The 18,713-nt window shown below is 41.2% G+C and overlaps 3 protein-coding genes across 9 annotated transcripts; 2 read left to right on the plus strand and 1 right to left on the minus strand.

The window, feature by feature from the left end:
- The first annotated feature begins 235 nt into the window (after positions 1–235).
- On the plus strand, positions 236–8,239 carry snx8a (sorting nexin 8a). Of its 6 annotated transcripts, XM_034539913.1 has the most exons (14): positions 236–287; positions 392–458; positions 1,160–1,287; positions 1,926–2,055; positions 2,718–2,908; positions 3,013–3,133; positions 3,693–3,829; positions 3,963–4,043; positions 4,145–4,305; positions 4,524–4,653; positions 4,740–4,808; positions 5,335–5,484; positions 6,321–6,470; positions 6,898–8,236. In XM_034539913.1, exons 2-14 carry the CDS (start codon positions 437–439, stop codon positions 6,976–6,978), a joined length of 1,551 nt encoding a protein of 516 aa, XP_034395804.1. In that variant the 5' UTR covers positions 236–287; positions 392–436; the 3' UTR covers positions 6,979–8,236. The 6 variants fall into 6 exon arrangements, 5 of the variants coding, with proteins under 5 accessions (XP_034395804.1, XP_034395805.1, XP_034395803.1 ...); XM_034539912.1 differs by having other exon boundaries at positions 256–458; positions 1,141–1,287; XM_034539916.1 differs by lacking the exon at positions 1,160–1,287 and having other exon boundaries at positions 271–287; positions 6,898–8,239.
- nudt1 (nudix (nucleoside diphosphate linked moiety X)-type motif 1) lies at positions 8,218–11,478 on the minus strand. Its single transcript, XM_034539917.1, has 4 exons — positions 11,321–11,478; positions 11,067–11,226; positions 9,733–9,878; positions 8,218–8,499 (listed from the first exon to the last, which is right to left on the minus strand). Exons 2-4 carry the CDS (start codon positions 11,219–11,221, stop codon positions 8,327–8,329), a joined length of 474 nt encoding a protein of 157 aa, XP_034395808.1. The 5' UTR covers positions 11,222–11,226; positions 11,321–11,478; the 3' UTR covers positions 8,218–8,326.
- An 836-nt stretch (positions 11,479–12,314) lies between these two features.
- mrm2 (mitochondrial rRNA methyltransferase 2) lies at positions 12,315–14,931 on the plus strand. 2 transcript variants are annotated; one of them, XM_034539391.1, is made up of 2 exons: positions 12,315–12,673; positions 13,681–14,931. In XM_034539391.1, the coding sequence occupies exons 1-2, from the start codon at positions 12,385–12,387 to the stop codon at positions 14,100–14,102; spliced, it is 711 nt and encodes a 236-aa protein (XP_034395282.1). In that variant the 5' UTR covers positions 12,315–12,384; the 3' UTR covers positions 14,103–14,931. The 2 variants fall into 2 exon arrangements, with proteins under 2 accessions (XP_034395282.1, XP_034395283.1); XM_034539392.1 differs by having other exon boundaries at positions 13,741–14,931.
- Positions 14,932–18,713: the final 3,782 nt, after the last annotated feature.

The raw sequence follows: 18,713 nt of genomic DNA on the forward strand, positions 1-18,713 counted from the left end.
GGAGCATTTGAAGGCATTTATTCGGTTGCGTTTGAGGAATGTCGAATATAAAATCAAACCCAATGAATGTGCGAAAGTGAAATCAGGAAACCAGAAATGTAAACAATAAACAAAAATAAAATAAAACAATATTTCTCAGATTAGTTGGAGGAATGCAGACTGCGTGAACGGAGCATCTGAATGAGCTGCTTCGGTACAAACAAACTCGTGCACCAGCGCTTCCCCACTCCTTAAAAACACGTAAACGTTTAGATTACCGCAGGACGGGTCACACTCATCAGCTGCCCGTGCGTGCATGTGCCGGTTTATATTGCTCCACTCCGCACTTGGACTTTAACCAGCGCCCACTACAACTTTAAGAAATAAATGACTTGTTTTTCCTCTTCTGCAGGAAATCACATGGAGGTGCTCTTGCGCTCACATGACCGTCTGAGCGATGGCAGGAGAGATCAATGAAGGTACAGTGCGAGAGCTTCTTAATGTTGCCCGTATCATTTCCATAATCACTCTGTTGTTGTTGTTGTTGTTGTTTAGTGTCAAGCCAGTCAAAAGTATCGTATTGAATGTTTTTTTTAAAAACGTGGATCCTTCCGTTGGGCGCAGTCGCGGCGTGAGAACTTTTGGGAACATAAAGATCTCAAAATGAAGTTGCTCCATCTTAAAACCCCTCCTCGAGGGGGTTGACGTTATTTCGATTCGCCCGTTTTCTGTTTACTTGATACTAGTAACAGTAACTATTCCTTTTAAACATGACTCCTTATTAAAATGCTTATGAAAGTTCTGATGCGTTTCTTTTCCTGCCACGTGAAAAAGGGCATTGCAGTTTATGAGTTAGAACTCAGATTCCATATCTTCATTTTTTTAAAATGTTGTATCTACTCAGCTACTTTCTACTAAAGCATAGATAAGGTCGAATCTCCAATGTTACCTTTTAAACTAACGGGGCAAAAGTGTACAATCTGTGTTTGGGACAATATAAAGTCATATGATGGGGAAATTAAATGTGTTGATAAGATAACCACAACCTCATGTAGTGAGAGCCGCTGATTTAAAGCCAGACCCTTGGCTAAAGATAAAGATGGGTGTTATTAGGGCTCTGCTGCAGATGCAATATGTCTCACACTTTGTGATGCCATGTAGGTGTTGTTCCCTCTTTTAGGATCAGTTCCTGCCTATTACAGGGAAGTGTATGAGGCCATCCGCTGTAGGACAGATGAGAGAGTGCAGGTTGAAGTTTTTCAGCGGTTGCTCCAAAGGACCGATCTCTCCAAGACGGTTGTAGGCCAGGTGAGGGGCTCACACTGAGAGTCGACAGTCTATTAAAACGGTGTCATACAACTGTAATGTTAATGAGGCAGCAGCACCCATCATAAACAAGTACATATCACTTACTGATTCTTGTCTTTCCCCTAGCATGTGTCTGATACAGCGAGCTATAATAACATACACAGCTTGAGTTATCCATCCATCGATCCGTCTGTCCACGCACTCTTTAGATCCCCTGATTGGCTCACAAGAGGGCTGGAATATTACATAATTATTGATTTTATACATTTAAAAAGTCCACGACCCGTGTTGTTTCTAATCAAAGGAATGAATGAAGAAGTTAAACCCTTGAGTGTATTGCACAAATACGACTTATATTTAGTGAGTTAGTGTTCGGCATGTCTTATTTAAGACACTATTCACTACACCATTCACTATGGGTCAGATTTGGTGAGTCATGAGCTAATGTCACAACACATCTGCGTGCGTTATGTCTGGCATGGTTCAGTAGAATTTCCCTTTTTTATTTAATACATCATCGTCTTTGCGAGCACTTTTGGTTGTTGTTGCGTAGACTAGAGGAATGCAAACCACAGTTTGAATCAGGATCTTGGACTCGGAACCCGCGACCTTCACGTCACTCCTTTTGTCCTCCTCAGATTGCTGAGCACGTTGACTCCTCGGATGGGTTCCTGAGCAAGTTGTCCCTCTACAAAGTGCTCGCTCTGATTGCCCTCGCTCAGCAAGGAAAGCCACCGAGTCCCAAGCTCCTGGAGGTCTGCATACAAGGTAAGGGACCTTCAGCTTAATGAGTAGCTCCATGATCCCTCAGCCGGCCCTCTCCTGTTAAGCACTGTCACCGCTCTTTTATTGGTTGGCATCGTCTCAAGGTTTCTCATTATGATTATAAAGTAACAGAGGGACATTCGGGAGTATTTATACATCATGTATTTGTACAAATATACATATATTCAGTTTCTTTTACAACAAAATCAATTGTACATATATTGAGCTATTTATTTAATTTTGGTGAAGCCTTAGCTGTGTTCAAGTGTTCATTCTTTCACTCCGTGCCACAGTGGGAAGATGATGGTCACAGCTTTCATAGAGGTAGCCATTATGCCGACTTGCGATTTTTCATTCCCGACCTTCTGTGAGTATTTAAGGCTCCCTCTGTTATTACAGGTGGGGCCAGTATGGCAGCCAGCTGCACGCCACTTCCTCGTGTGCGCGAGAACAAGTGTTGTGCATTTATATTCAATTCATGACCCTCTTGGAATGTACAGAAAGGCCTAAATTACAGACTAGTTAAAGACATGCGGAGCGAGACGCCTATAATCTAAGAGAAAAGCAGCATTCCTCCCACTGAGGAAATGCAGTTCATTCAAGAGTTATTGATTTAATTGTAAGGAGAAAAAATCCGAATTTGTTGCCGCTCGCGTGCTCCGCAGAGTTACCAAAACCTCATCTCGGGGAGCCGAGGGACCTGAAGGCATTGAGGATGCAGCCGGCTCAGGAGGACGTCCTGACGATGTCCCAGACGCTGGACAAGCTGCTGGTCAGAGACACGGTCCAGCTGGAGCTCATCCCTGAGAAGAAGGGCTTGTTCCTCAAACATGTGGAGTACCAGGTCACCAGCCAGGCAAGGGGTCCCACTGGGATGTTACTCTTGAATTATTTCACTTAACTTCCATTGTTATGTAACTATAAGCTTAATCATTTTTGTTGTCTGATTTTTGCTTTCAGCGTTATAAGATATCAGTTTACCGGCGCTACAGTGATTTTGATGTCTTCCATGAGGTTTTGCTCCAGAGGTTCGCCTACAGGGTGGTGCCGGCGCTGCCGCCTAAAAGGATGTTGAAGGGAGGTGCGTCACTCCGTCTCAACGTCTACGCGTTCACCGCTCTATTCCTTTTGGTTTCTGCATATTTCTTTCTGTCTGAGCCCACTGATGTTTTCAGAGCATTTTATGGAATATTTGGGTTTATTCTCTTTCCTCAAAGGTCAGAATTACACATCCAGGTGCCTCTGGAGTGTTGCACCTCTAACGCTGTCGAACTTATGCTGGCCTATAAAAAATAAAACTTTAAAATATATGCAGAATAAAACTTTCATATATATATATATATATATATATATATATATATATATATATCTCTATATATATATATATATCTCTATATCTATATTGTTCTTTATGCTGCATCTATTTTAAAGTTTTATTTATTTTTTTAATATGAATGAATGATGTGCCTACATTATCCACAATGCAACTTGACCACGGATATTTGGGTACTTTTATTTATTTCAAATGGCAAATCAACCTTAAACATGGCTTTGAGATCAGTTCACGCCACCTGCCTCGTGCAGCTCCATCGGCACGTTGTCCTCCTCTCACGGCGTTCTCTCCGGTTGTCCGCCCACAGTGCTGACCTCCGTCTCTGAGCGCGAGTTCATTGAGGGGAGGAGACGCGCCCTCGGCAGATTTATTAACCTGGTGGCGCGGCATCCCTTCTTCTCGGAGGACGAGCTGGTCAGGACCTTCCTCACCTTCAGCGGCTCCGTACGTAGTCACATTGCCTGTTGCGCAATAGGAGCTATGGTCACGATGACTGCCAGCGAGCAGCATCCTGTTCCACTTACTCCCTGTCTTTTTTTGTTGTTGTTTCACTCGTCGCCTGTCCTCCCCCAAACAGGATGTCCAGACCAAGCTGCGTGACACTTCCAAGAAAACGGGCGATGAGTTCATGACCAACAGACTCGCCACCCAGGCCAAGGTTGGTCTTGCGTGTACAAATGAGGAAAGCCCCTTTTGTGTGTTTTTTTACCCCCCCAAACAATCCGCTGCTTTTTTAATACGGTTGTATTTGTCTCGTAGGAATATCTCCCCGCTGACATCCAGGCTCAGTTCTCGGCGAGCAGAGAGCTGATTAGAAATATTCACAACAGCTTCCAGAAGCTGCGCGACCGAGCCGAGAAAATGGCGGAGCGCTCGAAGGAGAACGCGACAGATCTTCTCATGTTTGGCAGAGAGCTCAGGTATCTTAAAATTATTGTTATGGGTATGAAGTCTTTCACTGGCATCCGGAAGGTTTTCGGACTAAGAAAACAAACATTAATGAGATTCCAGATCCCTCTGTGTTTGTTGTGTCTCTTCATGGTTGAAATGAGTTTGGCATCTACTGCGATGTCACATTCTGGGCCCCTTTTAAAAAAAAATAAAATAATGCTTCTTCTTTTTCCCCCCTTTCCCTCAGTACTCTGGGCTCCGATGCGTCACCTCTGCCCTCCTTGGCCTCCTCACAGAGCACCTGGGGGACGCTCCGGCAGTCTCTGAAGAGTCTGTCTGTGGAGTTCGCTGTGCTGTCTGACAAAGCCGCTCAGCAGGTGCAGCCCTCGGCCCTCCGTGCCGCCACCTGCTCTGCCCGAGAACCGGCACCGGGTAATAAATGCTGCTCTGCTTCTGTCTTCAGGGCAGACGGGAAGAGGACGACGTTGTGGAAAAACTGAATCTTTTCCTGGATTTGCTGCAGTCGTACAGAGTAAGTCAGTTTCAGTGTTTCTTTTTTCATTTTTAACCCCAGCGTATGAGGTGATTTCTGTATCGATGATTTGCACGTTTCTGATCTCAATCTGATGACGGTCACTTTATGAAGCACTGGAAAACAGTTTTTATCCATCAAGGCAATGCAAATATCAATCTCCTGTTTTCTGACGGAGAGACACAAAGAGGAGCTGTGTATTTACACTGAATCCAGGTTCAGTTAGTAACTGAATTCAGGATATTATGTAATTTGAACAACAATGCACCCTATTTATTTTTTTATGTTTTTTGTATCTCACTTTGAACCGTAGTTCTTAGAAGTGGGTGGTTTGCAGAGATTAAACAAGTGGACTGGTGGGCAGATAAAGTGGCATTTTCCATAACCTCTATTAACTGTTATCTGTATGGTAATATCATAATGTGTTCAAACAATCGTCCGTGGCTGTTGTTTTTATATAACATGCCTTTTTGAGGGACATAAGAGGAGCTTTGTGTGTGTGTGTTTGTTTGTTTTCTCTCTCCAGGATCTCTGCGAGCGGCACGAGAAAGGCGTCCTGCACGAGCACCAGAGAGCTCTGCACAAGTACGGCATGATGAAGAGGCAGATGATGAGCGCCACGGTGCAGCCCAAAGAGCAGGCATCGGTGGAGCAGCTGGAGTCCCGCATCGTTCAGGTGGTCACACTTTTAGACCGTTGGCACGGGATCCAAGAGTGGCAGTTTTTCTGGCCAATGCATCTTCAGTCTGGACTCTTCTGTCGGTTAATAACTTTGATTGATATATATTAAGTCTTTAGATTATTTCATCTTTATCACAGGCGTAGAGTTTTGACACGGTGCCAAAATGAGCAGCATTTTATTTTCTGAGGGACATTTATCAACTTTTAAAGTCAGATTTCGACCTCCAAGCAGTGAGGGAATTAATTCCTGAGTTTCAGAGAGTTGTTTATTATTGTGTTTACATGGTTTACCAAGTTCACATCGTAGTGCAGCGTGTTGGCACCAAACTCCCAGTGCGGCGCAGGTGGATGGGGACGCCATGAGTTTTGCAGGTAGGCTTTTTAGTCACAAAAGCAAATATTGGTCAAAAAGGATCACTAAATTATTACCAGTCATCCTGAGGGGAATATGATTGTGTGTACCAAATGTCATGGAAGTAAATCTCCCATATAAAACACAACTGTGATACGAGAGTAACCGCCAGCCTCATGAATGTCTGTCTGAGGTTTCAGTCTGGACCGAAGAGGCCGTCGGTATTTTAATAATAGTAGAGTAATACGCTGAGATTAATGCACCCCGGCTTTTTAATTAAAAATATCGTCTAAGTCCTCTGACTGACTGCAAACTTCTACGAGGCTTCTTCATCAGCGACAGACACCTCATTCCATCATTGGAGGAACATATCTCCTCCCAGAAAAAGTATTTCTTATTATTATTATTATTATTATTATTAATACTCATCATTTGATAAGAAGTGCTAATGTCCCACTATTTTATTATTCTGTTAATAGCAAGAAAACGCCATCCAGACCATGGAGCTGCGTAACTACTTCTCCCTGTTCTGCCTCCACCAAGAGACGCAGCTCATCTTCATCTACCTCCCGATCACGTCCCACATTCTGGGGGCTTTCGTTAACTCCCAGGTCCAAGGTCACCGAGAGGTGAGGCGGCTTGTCTGCAAATCCTTTCTCTGCACGCCGTTCAGGAGGGTCACATCGCTTTTAAATTGGCTTTTAAAGAACTCCATAAGGGTGGATGGCATCACTGAAAAGGAACCCTCTCCTGACGTAGCGTTGGAGTTTACAAGTGAATCTCTCGTGCACCTTTTTCCCGTGTTTAAAAAAAAAAAAAAAATATATATATATATATATATATATATATATATATATATATATATATATATATTTCTTTGGGAAGATGCTTTTATCTTTTTTAAAAAAAAAACATTTTGAGAGGGTTTCTGTCGATACTGTACCTAAAGGTAGATTCACTGAGATGCATAACTCGCTTTTAAAATGACGGAGATTATATTCGTATGATGAGTTGCAAGGAATTGTGGGTAAAACCAAATGCCTTTTTCCCCTGCAGATGGGAGCGGTGTGGAATGAACTCCAGCCGAAGCTCGGATGTCTCTTTGGGGTAAATAACGGAGTGAGACCTCCCGCCTGAGACCTGAACACACCGCCGTGGATCTCAAACTGGAACTAAAATAACTTGCTCTGTGAGCTCAAGGAAAGTCTTCTTTTACACAATATATAATCTTATTTTTGTGGTTTGCTCACCAACCGTGTAACTGTAAAAGGCCGTGGGTCTGTTTAACGCCATGCTTGATATAATGCTACTTCATCATGTTGGACGGGGGGGATGCCAGTGTGTTAATGCATCTCATTTCATAAAGCACCTGTTTCTAACTTGGTCAAAGTTGTATACACTAAGATAGTTGAAGAACATTAAGAGTGACAGCAAGTCTTGGTTTATTAAAGATGATGTAAATCTCCAGTCATGAAGTTTTTACTCGTAGAATAACTTTAGACCAATGTGTTTTTTTTTCATACAGATTTGAGTTCATCAGGGAGTGTAGCAGTGGACTTTATATGTTCTTTATGGACAATTGTGACATTTATTTTCACTTTTGCAGTGTTTATACTTTTATGGAGAGCATCATATTTGCTTTCTCTGCTTAAATTGACTCTGTTTTATTTTGTTAGCCACAAATTAAAAGGGATTTGAGATTCGCTGATTAACAATTACAACTTTTACTACCAGTGGCATAATATCAATAATACCACTATAAGCTTCTGATTTACTACCAAAGAGCAATTATATAACTCTACACAGCGGTGCAATACATCATGTAACCGGATTCCTGTGTTAAATAATAACCACCTTTTAAAAAAAATTTCTTTCATTTTCACTTTAAGATCTTCCGTCCATGTCACTTTATAGATGGAGGCTATTTTTCACAGAGAAATCCTAATTTAAATAAATTTGATCACGTATCGATCCGGTTATTGTTGAATTCCCCTTCTGCTTTTTGACTTTCTACTTGGATATTTGGCATGAAAACAATCGTGCACATTCATGTCCGTCCATTCATAGTTTATCAGAACATTATGTATTTTTCTCAATAAGAAAAAGGGACAAGTTGCCTTTATGAGTTCTCGCGTCACCTCACAAACTGATATCGTCTCAAATACACCGAACTGGCAGAAATGAACAACGCCAACATGCAAATCAGGAAATGTGTTTATGAAGAAACTGTGATGCTGTTCAAACGGTATGCAAACAAATGTATCTGGAATTGCATAACTAACCTGCACAGAATATGAAATCCAATAAAAGTATTACTGTAAATACTGTAAATATAAGTCCTTGCTGAATTGTGTTTAAAATCAATGATCCTGAAAATAAAATGACAGAATGGATATTTCTTTCAGTTTGATTAGATTTTTATTCACATGAAGTGTTACTTCTTTTTTTTTTTTAACACAAACTCATCAACTTTGGAAGGCCGGTCCTAAATGTTCTCCACCTCTTCCAGTTTGTGGCTGAGGATCACATCGTGACCCTGAAACTTAAAGTATCCGACAAATTTCTTCTTCTGCAGCATCAGCGGGAACCACAGGACGTCGTCGGCCCACATTTGACTGAAAGGAATTTGGTCACATTCGAACCACTGAGGCCGCATTTCTGGAAAATAGAGTAGACCTAAGAATTAAAAACATGTTATCACCTACCATCACCTGTTTCGAGGAGGGTCAAGAATTATTGGGTTAATAGCTTTTTTATTTAACTCACTTTTTTCTTTCTCTACACTCCTTATCTGTTATCTAGAAGAAAAAATGTGTGTAATCCAGAACCCACCCATCGAGACCCTTTTCTCTTCCAAAGGTTTCCTTCAGAAGGGCTCAACCCACGACAATCAGGGTTCACTATCAGTTTTTGGGGGCGTTGAAGGCTGGATTATGGATCGTTCCCTTTTGCGTTCAACAATCCTTCAAGAACTATCTCTTCCAAAAGGGGTTCTTTGAAAGAAGAGGGTTCTTCATGAAACCCTTAAGTCTCACAAAGAAACCTTCAAATGGTTCTGGGTAGAACCTCAGCCTCTGAGGGATGAACCTTTCCAGAGTCCCAAACCCACCTCCACATTCAATCTTTTTCTCTAACTCGCCTCCTCAACCTGTGTCAGTTTGACCTCTCTTGACCTCCAGGCTCTTTGCTCGAGGGCTGCACTTCGCAGTGCGTCTCTAAACTTCACCCGGTTGACCTCGACTAAACTCTCAGGAAACACAGGTCACTGCATTCCTTCTGGGCCTCTTCATTCCTTTGTGCACATGCAGTCTCTTAAACTTCACCTCGGAGCTCAAAGATTCTCCCCCATGAACTCATGCTGCTCACTGTCATGTCTGTGAACACGTTTTCAGTTTCCAGAAAAGTGTTTTCAATCGATTTACTTCGAGGGGTCACGGAGTTCAATTTGGTTTTAAAAGTTGAACCGAAAACCGTTTCAATTCCCAGTATCTTAACTTTAAGGACGAAGAAGCCTGAACTGTCATTGAGATACTTTTTTTTTTTTTAAAGAGGAAGTCACGATTAAGGTGAACCAAAAGTGAAGAGATTGTTTTCCTGCATGATCACACGTTTAGTTTTTTCGTCACACATAACAGTAACTTGAAATGATGTTCAACAACAATGTGGAGTTCTTCTTCAACTCCAAAGTTCATGATTTTTGTTTTCATGGTAATAAAAAGGACACTTCTATTTTGCTAAGGTTTTTAAATATTACAGAACAGTTTTCTAGCTCCACTGATGCATACTATTTATTATAATCTTTCATGACATTCCCAAAACATTATGCTGCAATTATAATAATAATAATAATAATAATAATAATAATAATAATAATAATAATAATAATTCAACCTTCTGACTCTGTCGGCTCTCCGTTAAAGGCGTCGGCTCTGAAAACATGGACGTCGAGCAACTGCGGTTCACCGACGAATTCAAACGTGATGTTTCCAACCTTCTGGAGGGCGTCCACCGTGAGCCCGCTTTCTTCCAGCAGTTCTCTGAAAAGGAAAACATCAAATTAATGTTTGACGAGGTGGATTTTAACACGTAAACTCACAGTACACAACAAATAATAGTGCAACTTAATTTTACAAAAGAAATCTGCTTGAATGGTGCATTCAAGAACAATAATTTGCAGACAACTTTCAATGCTCTGGAGGTGTTTTCCTCCCCCATTGACCACCAAACATACTCTATAGTCTTAAAGTGGATCTGCTCGGATGTTTATCATCGTCTGCCGTTGTCCTGCAAAAGGTAAATATAATAAAAACACTTAGTAATGTGTTCAGTAATTTTTTTGTTGATTTCTTTCAGTCGTTTTCATCCAGATGCCAACGAAGCAATCTCAATATAAAGTATCTTCACCGATGCAAAGAATGAGGATCGGTCACTTGGCTTCCTCCAACATTGACACTGGCTCGAGATGTTTCTGATTTCATTATTCTGCATTCTTTTTTTCCCCACAGCTTGGGACAGCTGCCTTTAGGGTTTCCTTCCTTTAGCTGTGGAACAAACGTCCTGCTGATGATCGATGATCCACACACAACCGTCCTCCAGACTCAACATTCATTTATTTAGCCAATCTTGCAAACTCACATATTTAAATTATTATTCATCCTCTCCTTTAACACTCGGACACTATACGCCGATTTTATATAAAAAAAAATACACGTTGGGTGATTCTAAATGCAAAAAACTAAAACACGCTGTGATTTTTATTAGTTTAATGTTATTTTCTTTACTATTTAATGTCCTGCTCTGCTATTTTATTGTATATATTGAGCATTTTGTCATACTTATTATTCACATTTGTATGTTTACTCTGTAACTTTGCTTGCTGCTGCTTCAAACAAATTCCCCCCTGGGGATGAATAAAGTATATATATATATATATATATATATATATATATTTAAAGGTGTAATATCTACCATGGCGTAATATAATGCAGCAGAAAAGTTGATTGTGAAATCAATTACATTTCACAATCAACTGAAATTTCACATTTTCATTTTTTTTCTATAAGAAAACACATAACTGAAAGATAAGTAATTTGTCACACTTTGTTTTTATGAGGGAACACATATATAAATGTCTGCTTTATAACTTATTTTCATTCAGACTTTGTAAAAACAACAACAACTGTGAACTGCATCTTCACACAACAACAACACCAATCAATATGGACCTTCGTGCACCCTCTTCAATGGTTTCTCCGGGCTCCACTTTGCCTCCGAACCCGTTCCACTTCCCGGCCCCAAACCCTCTCTTCTTCAGGCCGAGCAGCACTCTGCCCGGCTGGACCACCAGCACCAGGGTCAGCAGCCTGGTGGAGCTCAGCATCTCACCTGTCGAGTCACGCGCACACAATGTCAACAAAGCCTGCAGCTGTAATGTCTGATGCGCGTGTGTACCGGATGTGCTCTGCGTTTACATCCTCACCGGTTCAAAGTCGGCTCTGTGGTCCGAGAAGAAATAAGTAAATGTTTAAAAAACTAAACTTTCACGTTGAATGACTCCCGCGTGCAGCGCTACTGACGTCGTCACATGACGCGCGGACGTGCAGGAGCCCGGATTGGTCCGATTCCACGTCGGACATGATCCACCAGTCCCATCATTTGAATCGGCTGAAGTGTGTTACTTTAAAGTATGTTCGACTAGAAACCATACTCCTCCAGTAAAACCCAACTTGTAACTAACTTTACACACCTGTTTATTTATGACGATCCACAGTGTGCACATGCACACATATTTAGAAATATGTCAAAAATGATTACTAATTGAAAATAAAAAAGAATAGCATTACAACTTTGTTTTCTTGTGATGATCACTATGAGGTAATCCCAAATTTGAATAGGAGGTTTCTACTATTACTAGCACTAATACTACTATTAATAATAACATATGCTTATATATTCTTTGTCTTCTTCTTCTTGTTATTATTATGATTATAATGTTATAGTACCAGGGTAATTCGGAAAATGAAAATAATATGGGATATATTTAAAATAGGACTTTATTGCTTTCCAGAGAGGAATTTAATGTTACATCTGTATAATAAACGTAGGAAACAGATGAACAACAATCATATTATATCTATGATATAAACACACAACATTTAAAACTGTATTGACTAATATTCATATTCTAAGAATGGTAAACATATACACATGGAAAGCAATAAAAATACAACACATGCCTGATTTCCTTAAGTGGGACCCTCAATAGAAAATGACTTCATTACAGTAGGTGGGATGAGGTGAATGCATGCACGTTAAAAACATTAAACATAAAATGTACTTGACTTGAAAAACAGTTTCCATTAAAAGAAGAAGCGTGAAACGTGTCCTCCCCAGATAGGAACTGTTGCTGTTAATATTTTGCAGATAGGGGTCACGTAAAAACGACGCACAGTATTGACCAATGGGGAGCTGCATATCCACGCAGGCGCAGTTTTCCACCCGTTGCACGTGAGCCTCGTGTCTTTGACGTCGGTAAACACTGTCATGTGGTGCTTCTCCCTCCAGAGGAGGTGTCTACACTCCTCGTTGGGTTTAATGAAGAAGTTAAAGAGTAAAACTCCAGCCGAGCAGCGCTGGCTGCAGCGGCAGCTCAAAGACCCGTATGTCAAAGCTTCCCACGCGCAACACTTCCGGTGCAGAAGTGCCTTCAAGCTGCTCGAGATAGACGACAAGTTCAGGCTCTTGCAGCCGGGGCGCATTGTGGTGGACTGCGGAGCTGCACCCGGTGCCTGGAGCCAGGTGGCCGTCCGGAGGGTCAACTCAGACCGGACAGGTGAGGGGGTGAGACGGGGTACACGAACATGTACAGTATCCTCCCGACTGCATTCATGTATGTGCATGAAAAAGCCTAAATAAAGTAGGTTGATAATTATTTATCATCAGTGGTACCACATTAACATTACAAGAACAATTATTATATTATTATAATATGATATATTATTTATGTTTAAATATTACGACTTTTTTAAAAATTCAGTGTTCAATGATGTAATACATGCTGTGTTATTGTGGTACAAGTAAGCAGTTTGTTATGAATTAAATACTTATTAGATTAACAAAAACTTTGGAGTCTCTGATCCAAATACATAATAATGTCCGGCAACTTTTTATTTAATTTTTGCATGCTTAATTTCTTTAATCCTTCCTTACTTTCAAAGGATTTATTTCTTGTCAAACTGTAAACATACCTAAATAAAATACAAAGTATCCAAAAAAATAATAATCCAGCAATGAGATAGTTTAATAGTATCTGTGCTTTTTATATAAGAATCGACATGCAAACACTTGTAACTTCCTTAGTTGTGGCAATTCATCAGTTGTTGGTGCAGATTGTTTATACAAATATGGGAAAATCTGATGTTAAATGAGATGTCTTTCCAGGTTTCCAGGCTGTTTGTTCCTTCTCAAACCCTAAATTCGGCCAACCGAAGCTAAACCACGATCTTTTATAACTGTAATGATGGCTTTAAAAGAATGCGAGTAATTTCAGTCCATGGCTTCCTTCTTAGTATTGGAGGTTTTTAATTAATTTGTTTTGGAAGATGTCTTTATTTGTTTAGACAGGGAAATAAGTAACAGCTAGCATGTGGGGAATACTAAATTATAATTAGCTCTTATTTACAGTTCATCACTTGTTGACTTGTGTTACATAACCGAATTGCTTTGTCAGCCTGGGATTCATCAAATCTGCTGGGGGGGGGAGAACCAATTAACACGCTCATGTACACACAGAAATATCTTCTTTTTAAATTAAAGTTGACAGGTCTTCTTGCGTCCTAGATCCAGCGTTGCCACTCGGTACAGTTGTCGGTATTGATCTGCTGAACATACCACCTCTAGACGGCGCCCACTTCCTGTCCAGCCACGACGTCACCGACCCCGCCACGCACGCCAAGCTGCTGGAGCTGCTCCCCGGCGGCCGGGCTGATGTCATCCTGAGCGACATGGCGCCCAACGCCAGCGGCGTCCGGGAGATGGACCACGAGAAACTCATCGTGACGTGTTTGTCTTTGGCCGACTTGGCTGAGAGGGTCTTGCAGCCGGGGGGCTCCCTGGTTTGTAAATACTGGGACGGGATCCTCGCTCGCAAACTCCAGGAGAAACTCTCGAGTGTGTTCGGGCACGTTCAGACTTTAAAGCCAAACGCCAGCAGGAAGGAGTCCGCCGAGAGGTATTTCCTCGCTCGAATGTACAGAAAGTGATCGTCGGGATTATTCTAATATTCATCCGCAATATATTCAAAAGAGATGCTTCCTGGAGACTCCCAGACGTTTTGTGGACGAGTGAACATGAGGGAGAGGCTTACTGGATAACTTTGATCAAAAGGTGGCACTGTTGAGGCGCCAGTGAGGCTGGCGGCTGCAGGCACATTTCACACATTGCTGGATGCTGATCTCCCATCCCTGCGAATGTACCACGGCGGCAGCAGAGAATCCGTAATATGTAAACTTATGCAAGAATCATCAGTGTGATATTCCTCAAGAGCCCCCCGTTTTCTCTGAAGCTATTGTTTGCCCCCACAGTGTTTGTTCGACACAGTCAGTTTTGGTATTTGCTTTGTTACAGAAAGTCATTTACCAGTTCTGCTTATGCTGATAATGTGTACTGCCAGCCACGGTGAAATATGTAATCATTCTCTCATTGAGAGCTTACGGAGTGGACGAGCTAATGCGGAGTCACATGCAGCATGACTAATGGGAAGTGGGATGATACTGAATCTTGGCACGCCGCAAGTGTTGTCAGGCTCTGCTCCCTGACAGCGCAGAGATGTCCATTTCCTGTGCGGAAATATTTTCAGCCCAGGAATCGAGATTTTCTCTCTTCGGAGTCTTCTTTAAATGACCGCGTTGGACACTTTTAGAAAGTGCTATTTATTTTGTTTGTTTTCTTTTTTTGTTTCGCACACTGATCTGATTCTGCTGGTGCCCGAGTTCTGATAAAAGGATGTTTTCTATCAAAGCTGCGTTACAAAAGACACCGTTTGTGAGGGATTCACAGTGTGGCCTTCTAAATACAACATTGTCTACAATGGCATGTGTACGGTTGTTCTTTGACTTCAATCCAGTGTCTCCGTTTATCAGAGGCACGGACATTTGGGCCCCTTCTTAATACAGGGATGGACAGATAGTTAGGGAAATGGCACCTCATGTACAAATATCACATGCTTTCTTAGCTTATCTTAGCTTTTATTTTCTACACTGAGACACGATCACTGGATTTCAAAATAAAAGACAAGTACACAGGACTTTACAGGAGTCATGTTTGACAGTGTTAGCTAATGTTCACTTTTTGCGTAAACTGCCGCAAATGGTTTCTGGATAAATCTTTCATGAGCCACTTTATGAGCTCATCTTGACCCGCGTGGTCATTTGGGAATATGGAGGGTATGGAAACGCTTTTTTAATTTAATGAGAAACTGGGCTTCAGGGAAGCTGTGATTTAAATATTGATACAGTTGAGTGTCGCGATATTATGTTTTAAGACGCTATCAATTCTCAAAAACACTTTTTCTTTACAATTAATAGTTTACATTCAAAGATTTGTATCAGATTGCACAACAAGTAGAATTATGATGTTGAAAGTTACACAGACTGATGAATACAAACTTTTTTCAAACTCAGATTTTACGCATATGGCGTTGTGTTCTTCATACTATGAACGTTTTACTAAAATTAGGTTAAATGAATCCCAAAATGCAGATAGAACCAACCTTTTAATTGCATGCTTTCAACTCACTGGGAGGCTCCTGCTTATTCACAGATTAATAACAGTTAGAGGATGTTATGAGTTATAAACGCTGCAAATGTATGGAGGAGAAAAGGGGATTATACATCTGTATTGTTAGTACATTTAGATTGAAAAAAATCTACTTATTAAACTGCTTTTTCAATCTAAATTCACCTTTTTGAATTAACTGTAAAATTAGATTACTAAACGAACTCCATTCGAATTACGGATGACTTGTCTTTGATATCATATTACTCATAAATAGATTTGTTAAAGTCTGATCGTTCCCCAAAATGAGAATTAGAAGCTTAATCAAGACTGAATTAGCATTTATGGCAGCAAAAGGAAGAGATGGCTCGCATGCATAAATTAATACGGCTGCTATTTAGCCTTTCTGTCTCGGGAGTGATGACTAATACACTATGAAGTGAAACATTCATGCCTCTTGGTGAAATAAACTGCAGCGACTGACCTCTAAATCTGATTGTTTGGGCTGAATGGGAGCCGCCGAGGCCGATAGTGAAGGATGTGAACAGATGACCAATTTTACTTCTCATTACTTGTTGATTATTCGGCCCTTTTTTTGCTATTTAGATTCAAATGATTCCCAAATTACTCTGGGATTTATGTTAATTCCACCGAGCCGAGCTGCCAGTCTCGGGATGAAAGATGATTCATTCACAGGTTAATTCATTCTTCTGCGGCCAGCTGCAGGTTCAGATGTAAATATTAGCGAATTAAGAGGGGAAACTGTCGCAGAGACGAGAATTTGACATTTAGATTTGACGCTGAGACGCTGTAATCGACTCGATGATTGTTTGAGTTTTGAAAACAAATCTGCCGCACAACAAACCTCTTGATTGTACTTTCTATGTATTTGCGTGCCCTTTTATCAGCTGTTCATGACGTCAATGGTAACATAATATCCCCCATACAACAGCGTATACACTTTATTTTAACAATATGAACACACAGCAGCTGGTAAATATCTCCCAAGTTCCGTCTTCTGGGGGGGATTTATGATCAAATTATGAAGATGAGTTTAATCAGCTGCCACTAATAAACGGGATTTCTGAGTATAAACACACAGCGTCTGGGAGAAAGGTGTTTCTCTTTACAGGTTATTATGAATACAAACAGATTAATCTGCCTCGTCCCGTGTGCTCTGACGTCGTTTGGTGTCGGAGGCCTGCAGAAGACGCGAAGTTGGAAAAGCTCAGAATCGCTTTTATACAAACATAAAGCGTTCTGCGAAAACTCTCCCCACTTCCTTTTCAAACGCCGCTCCGTCTCTGTGATGAAAACAAACAAGGCGGTCTCATATTAGCGCGGCTGGGGAGCCTGAAATCGACAGGAAATTAAAGAAAGGTTAATATCGTTTCTAACCATCGGTGCCATTCATTCCCTCGGCTGACCCGAGCCGCCGACATTCATCGCTCCCCGAGCCCGTCCCCAAATGTTAGCAGACGGAGCCAAGCAGGCATTCACCGGCACGACGTCACGACTCCTGTTATGATGATCAATTCATAGCATCTTCACGGCTACATGAATCTGCAATCTCAGGACGGTGTGACGAGTGCAACTCCTTTTAATTTATGTTTATGTTTATGATGCCGATGTTTTTGCGAGACATTTGACAAAACGACACTGGGAAAATGAAGCGTGCCCTTTTAAATATTCAATGGCCGTTCTCTCACCACGCATTTTCAAAGGTTTTCCAGGTGTTTTGCTTCTGGCGACCATCGCACAAAAGGACCCACGTGAGTGAATTATCAAGCAAATCGCCTCCTGATCTTTGCCTCCTTTTTTTTTCTTCTTTTTCCGCCGTGCACTTTTGTTTTTGTGTCAGTCCTGCTGGAAAAATGTCAGGAACATTATTGCAAACGGGGCGAAGGATTGTTGTGGGAGGCGGGTCAAAGGGGCACGGAGAACAAACAAAAGCACGGGTTGCACTCGGTGGCACCGATTGCATCCTCGTATCGGGCCTGACATTTAGCGGCGAGTATGGAGAGCGAAAATAATGACCTCACGGTGACATTGTGGATCTCCTTCCAGTTAATGTATCAGAGGAGCAGAATCTGCGTGTGTGTGGTGGAGCAGCTTGGGGTTAATACACTTTTCGTCTTTCAATTCTACTCAAACACACTTTTTCTGTTCTTTTTCTTCCGTTGGTAATCTTACTAGTCGTAATTAGCACTTATTTGGGTCCACACAGATGAGACGTTATGGCTTAAAGTGGGCGCTCTCTTTCTCAAAGCCTTTTTAAAGAAGAGTATAGCTTTTTAAACCCTCTGGAGCTCATGAATAATAATGCTTCATATCATCATCGGCTATCCTTTGAAGAGCCCAAAGAAAGATCAGTTATCCGGCTTTGTCAACACTTCAAGCGCCTGTAATGGTTAGATCTTATTAATAAGTTTCCCACGAGTCGGCTAATGAGTCCGCGTGAGTTAGATAGTGGCCTTGTTTCTGCAGCGAGAAGACGGATGACTTGTTTTTTTTTGTCACGTTACCGATCGGTTTACATCGCGTTTTACTCTGAATGGAGGAGCCGAGTCCAAAATGAAAGATCAAACAAATAGAAGAGTATAAAAGCTCATCCTGCCCAGTTATTGGCATTTGACTTTTTGGATTATGCAACTTTAGTGATTGGTTACTGGCTCGCTCGTGGATAATATTGGCACATCTGAACCTGCACATAGTTCATCAATTGAAAAGATATGAATAAATACCGTCTAGACCCCCCCCCCCCACCCACACACACACTCACTTCTATTGCACTTCTCTATGCTTCATTATTTACATGATAAATGGACTGGAGACGTTCAGATCTGCACACTGATGCAAAAACATCAACAATAAGTGGCATTTGTAATGTGTCTTAAGAATAGGGTCTGATTTAATGAAATACATTGTAAATACTTAAGATCCGGAACCAAAAAGGGGCGTGACAAAGACTGTATTTATTCATATCTTTTCAATGGTCAAATTGAAATCCTCAACAACATGAATGACGTTGCTAGATTACTTTGACTTTTCTTCTTCAGCTTGGGTCAGAAAAAACACAGATGTTTTGACTTAAAAAA

The sequence above is a fragment of the Cyclopterus lumpus genome, chromosome 8, assembly GCF_009769545.1.
Source record: "Cyclopterus lumpus isolate fCycLum1 chromosome 8, fCycLum1.pri, whole genome shotgun sequence".
NCBI classification, from domain to species: domain Eukaryota; kingdom Metazoa; phylum Chordata; class Actinopteri; order Perciformes; family Cyclopteridae; genus Cyclopterus; species Cyclopterus lumpus.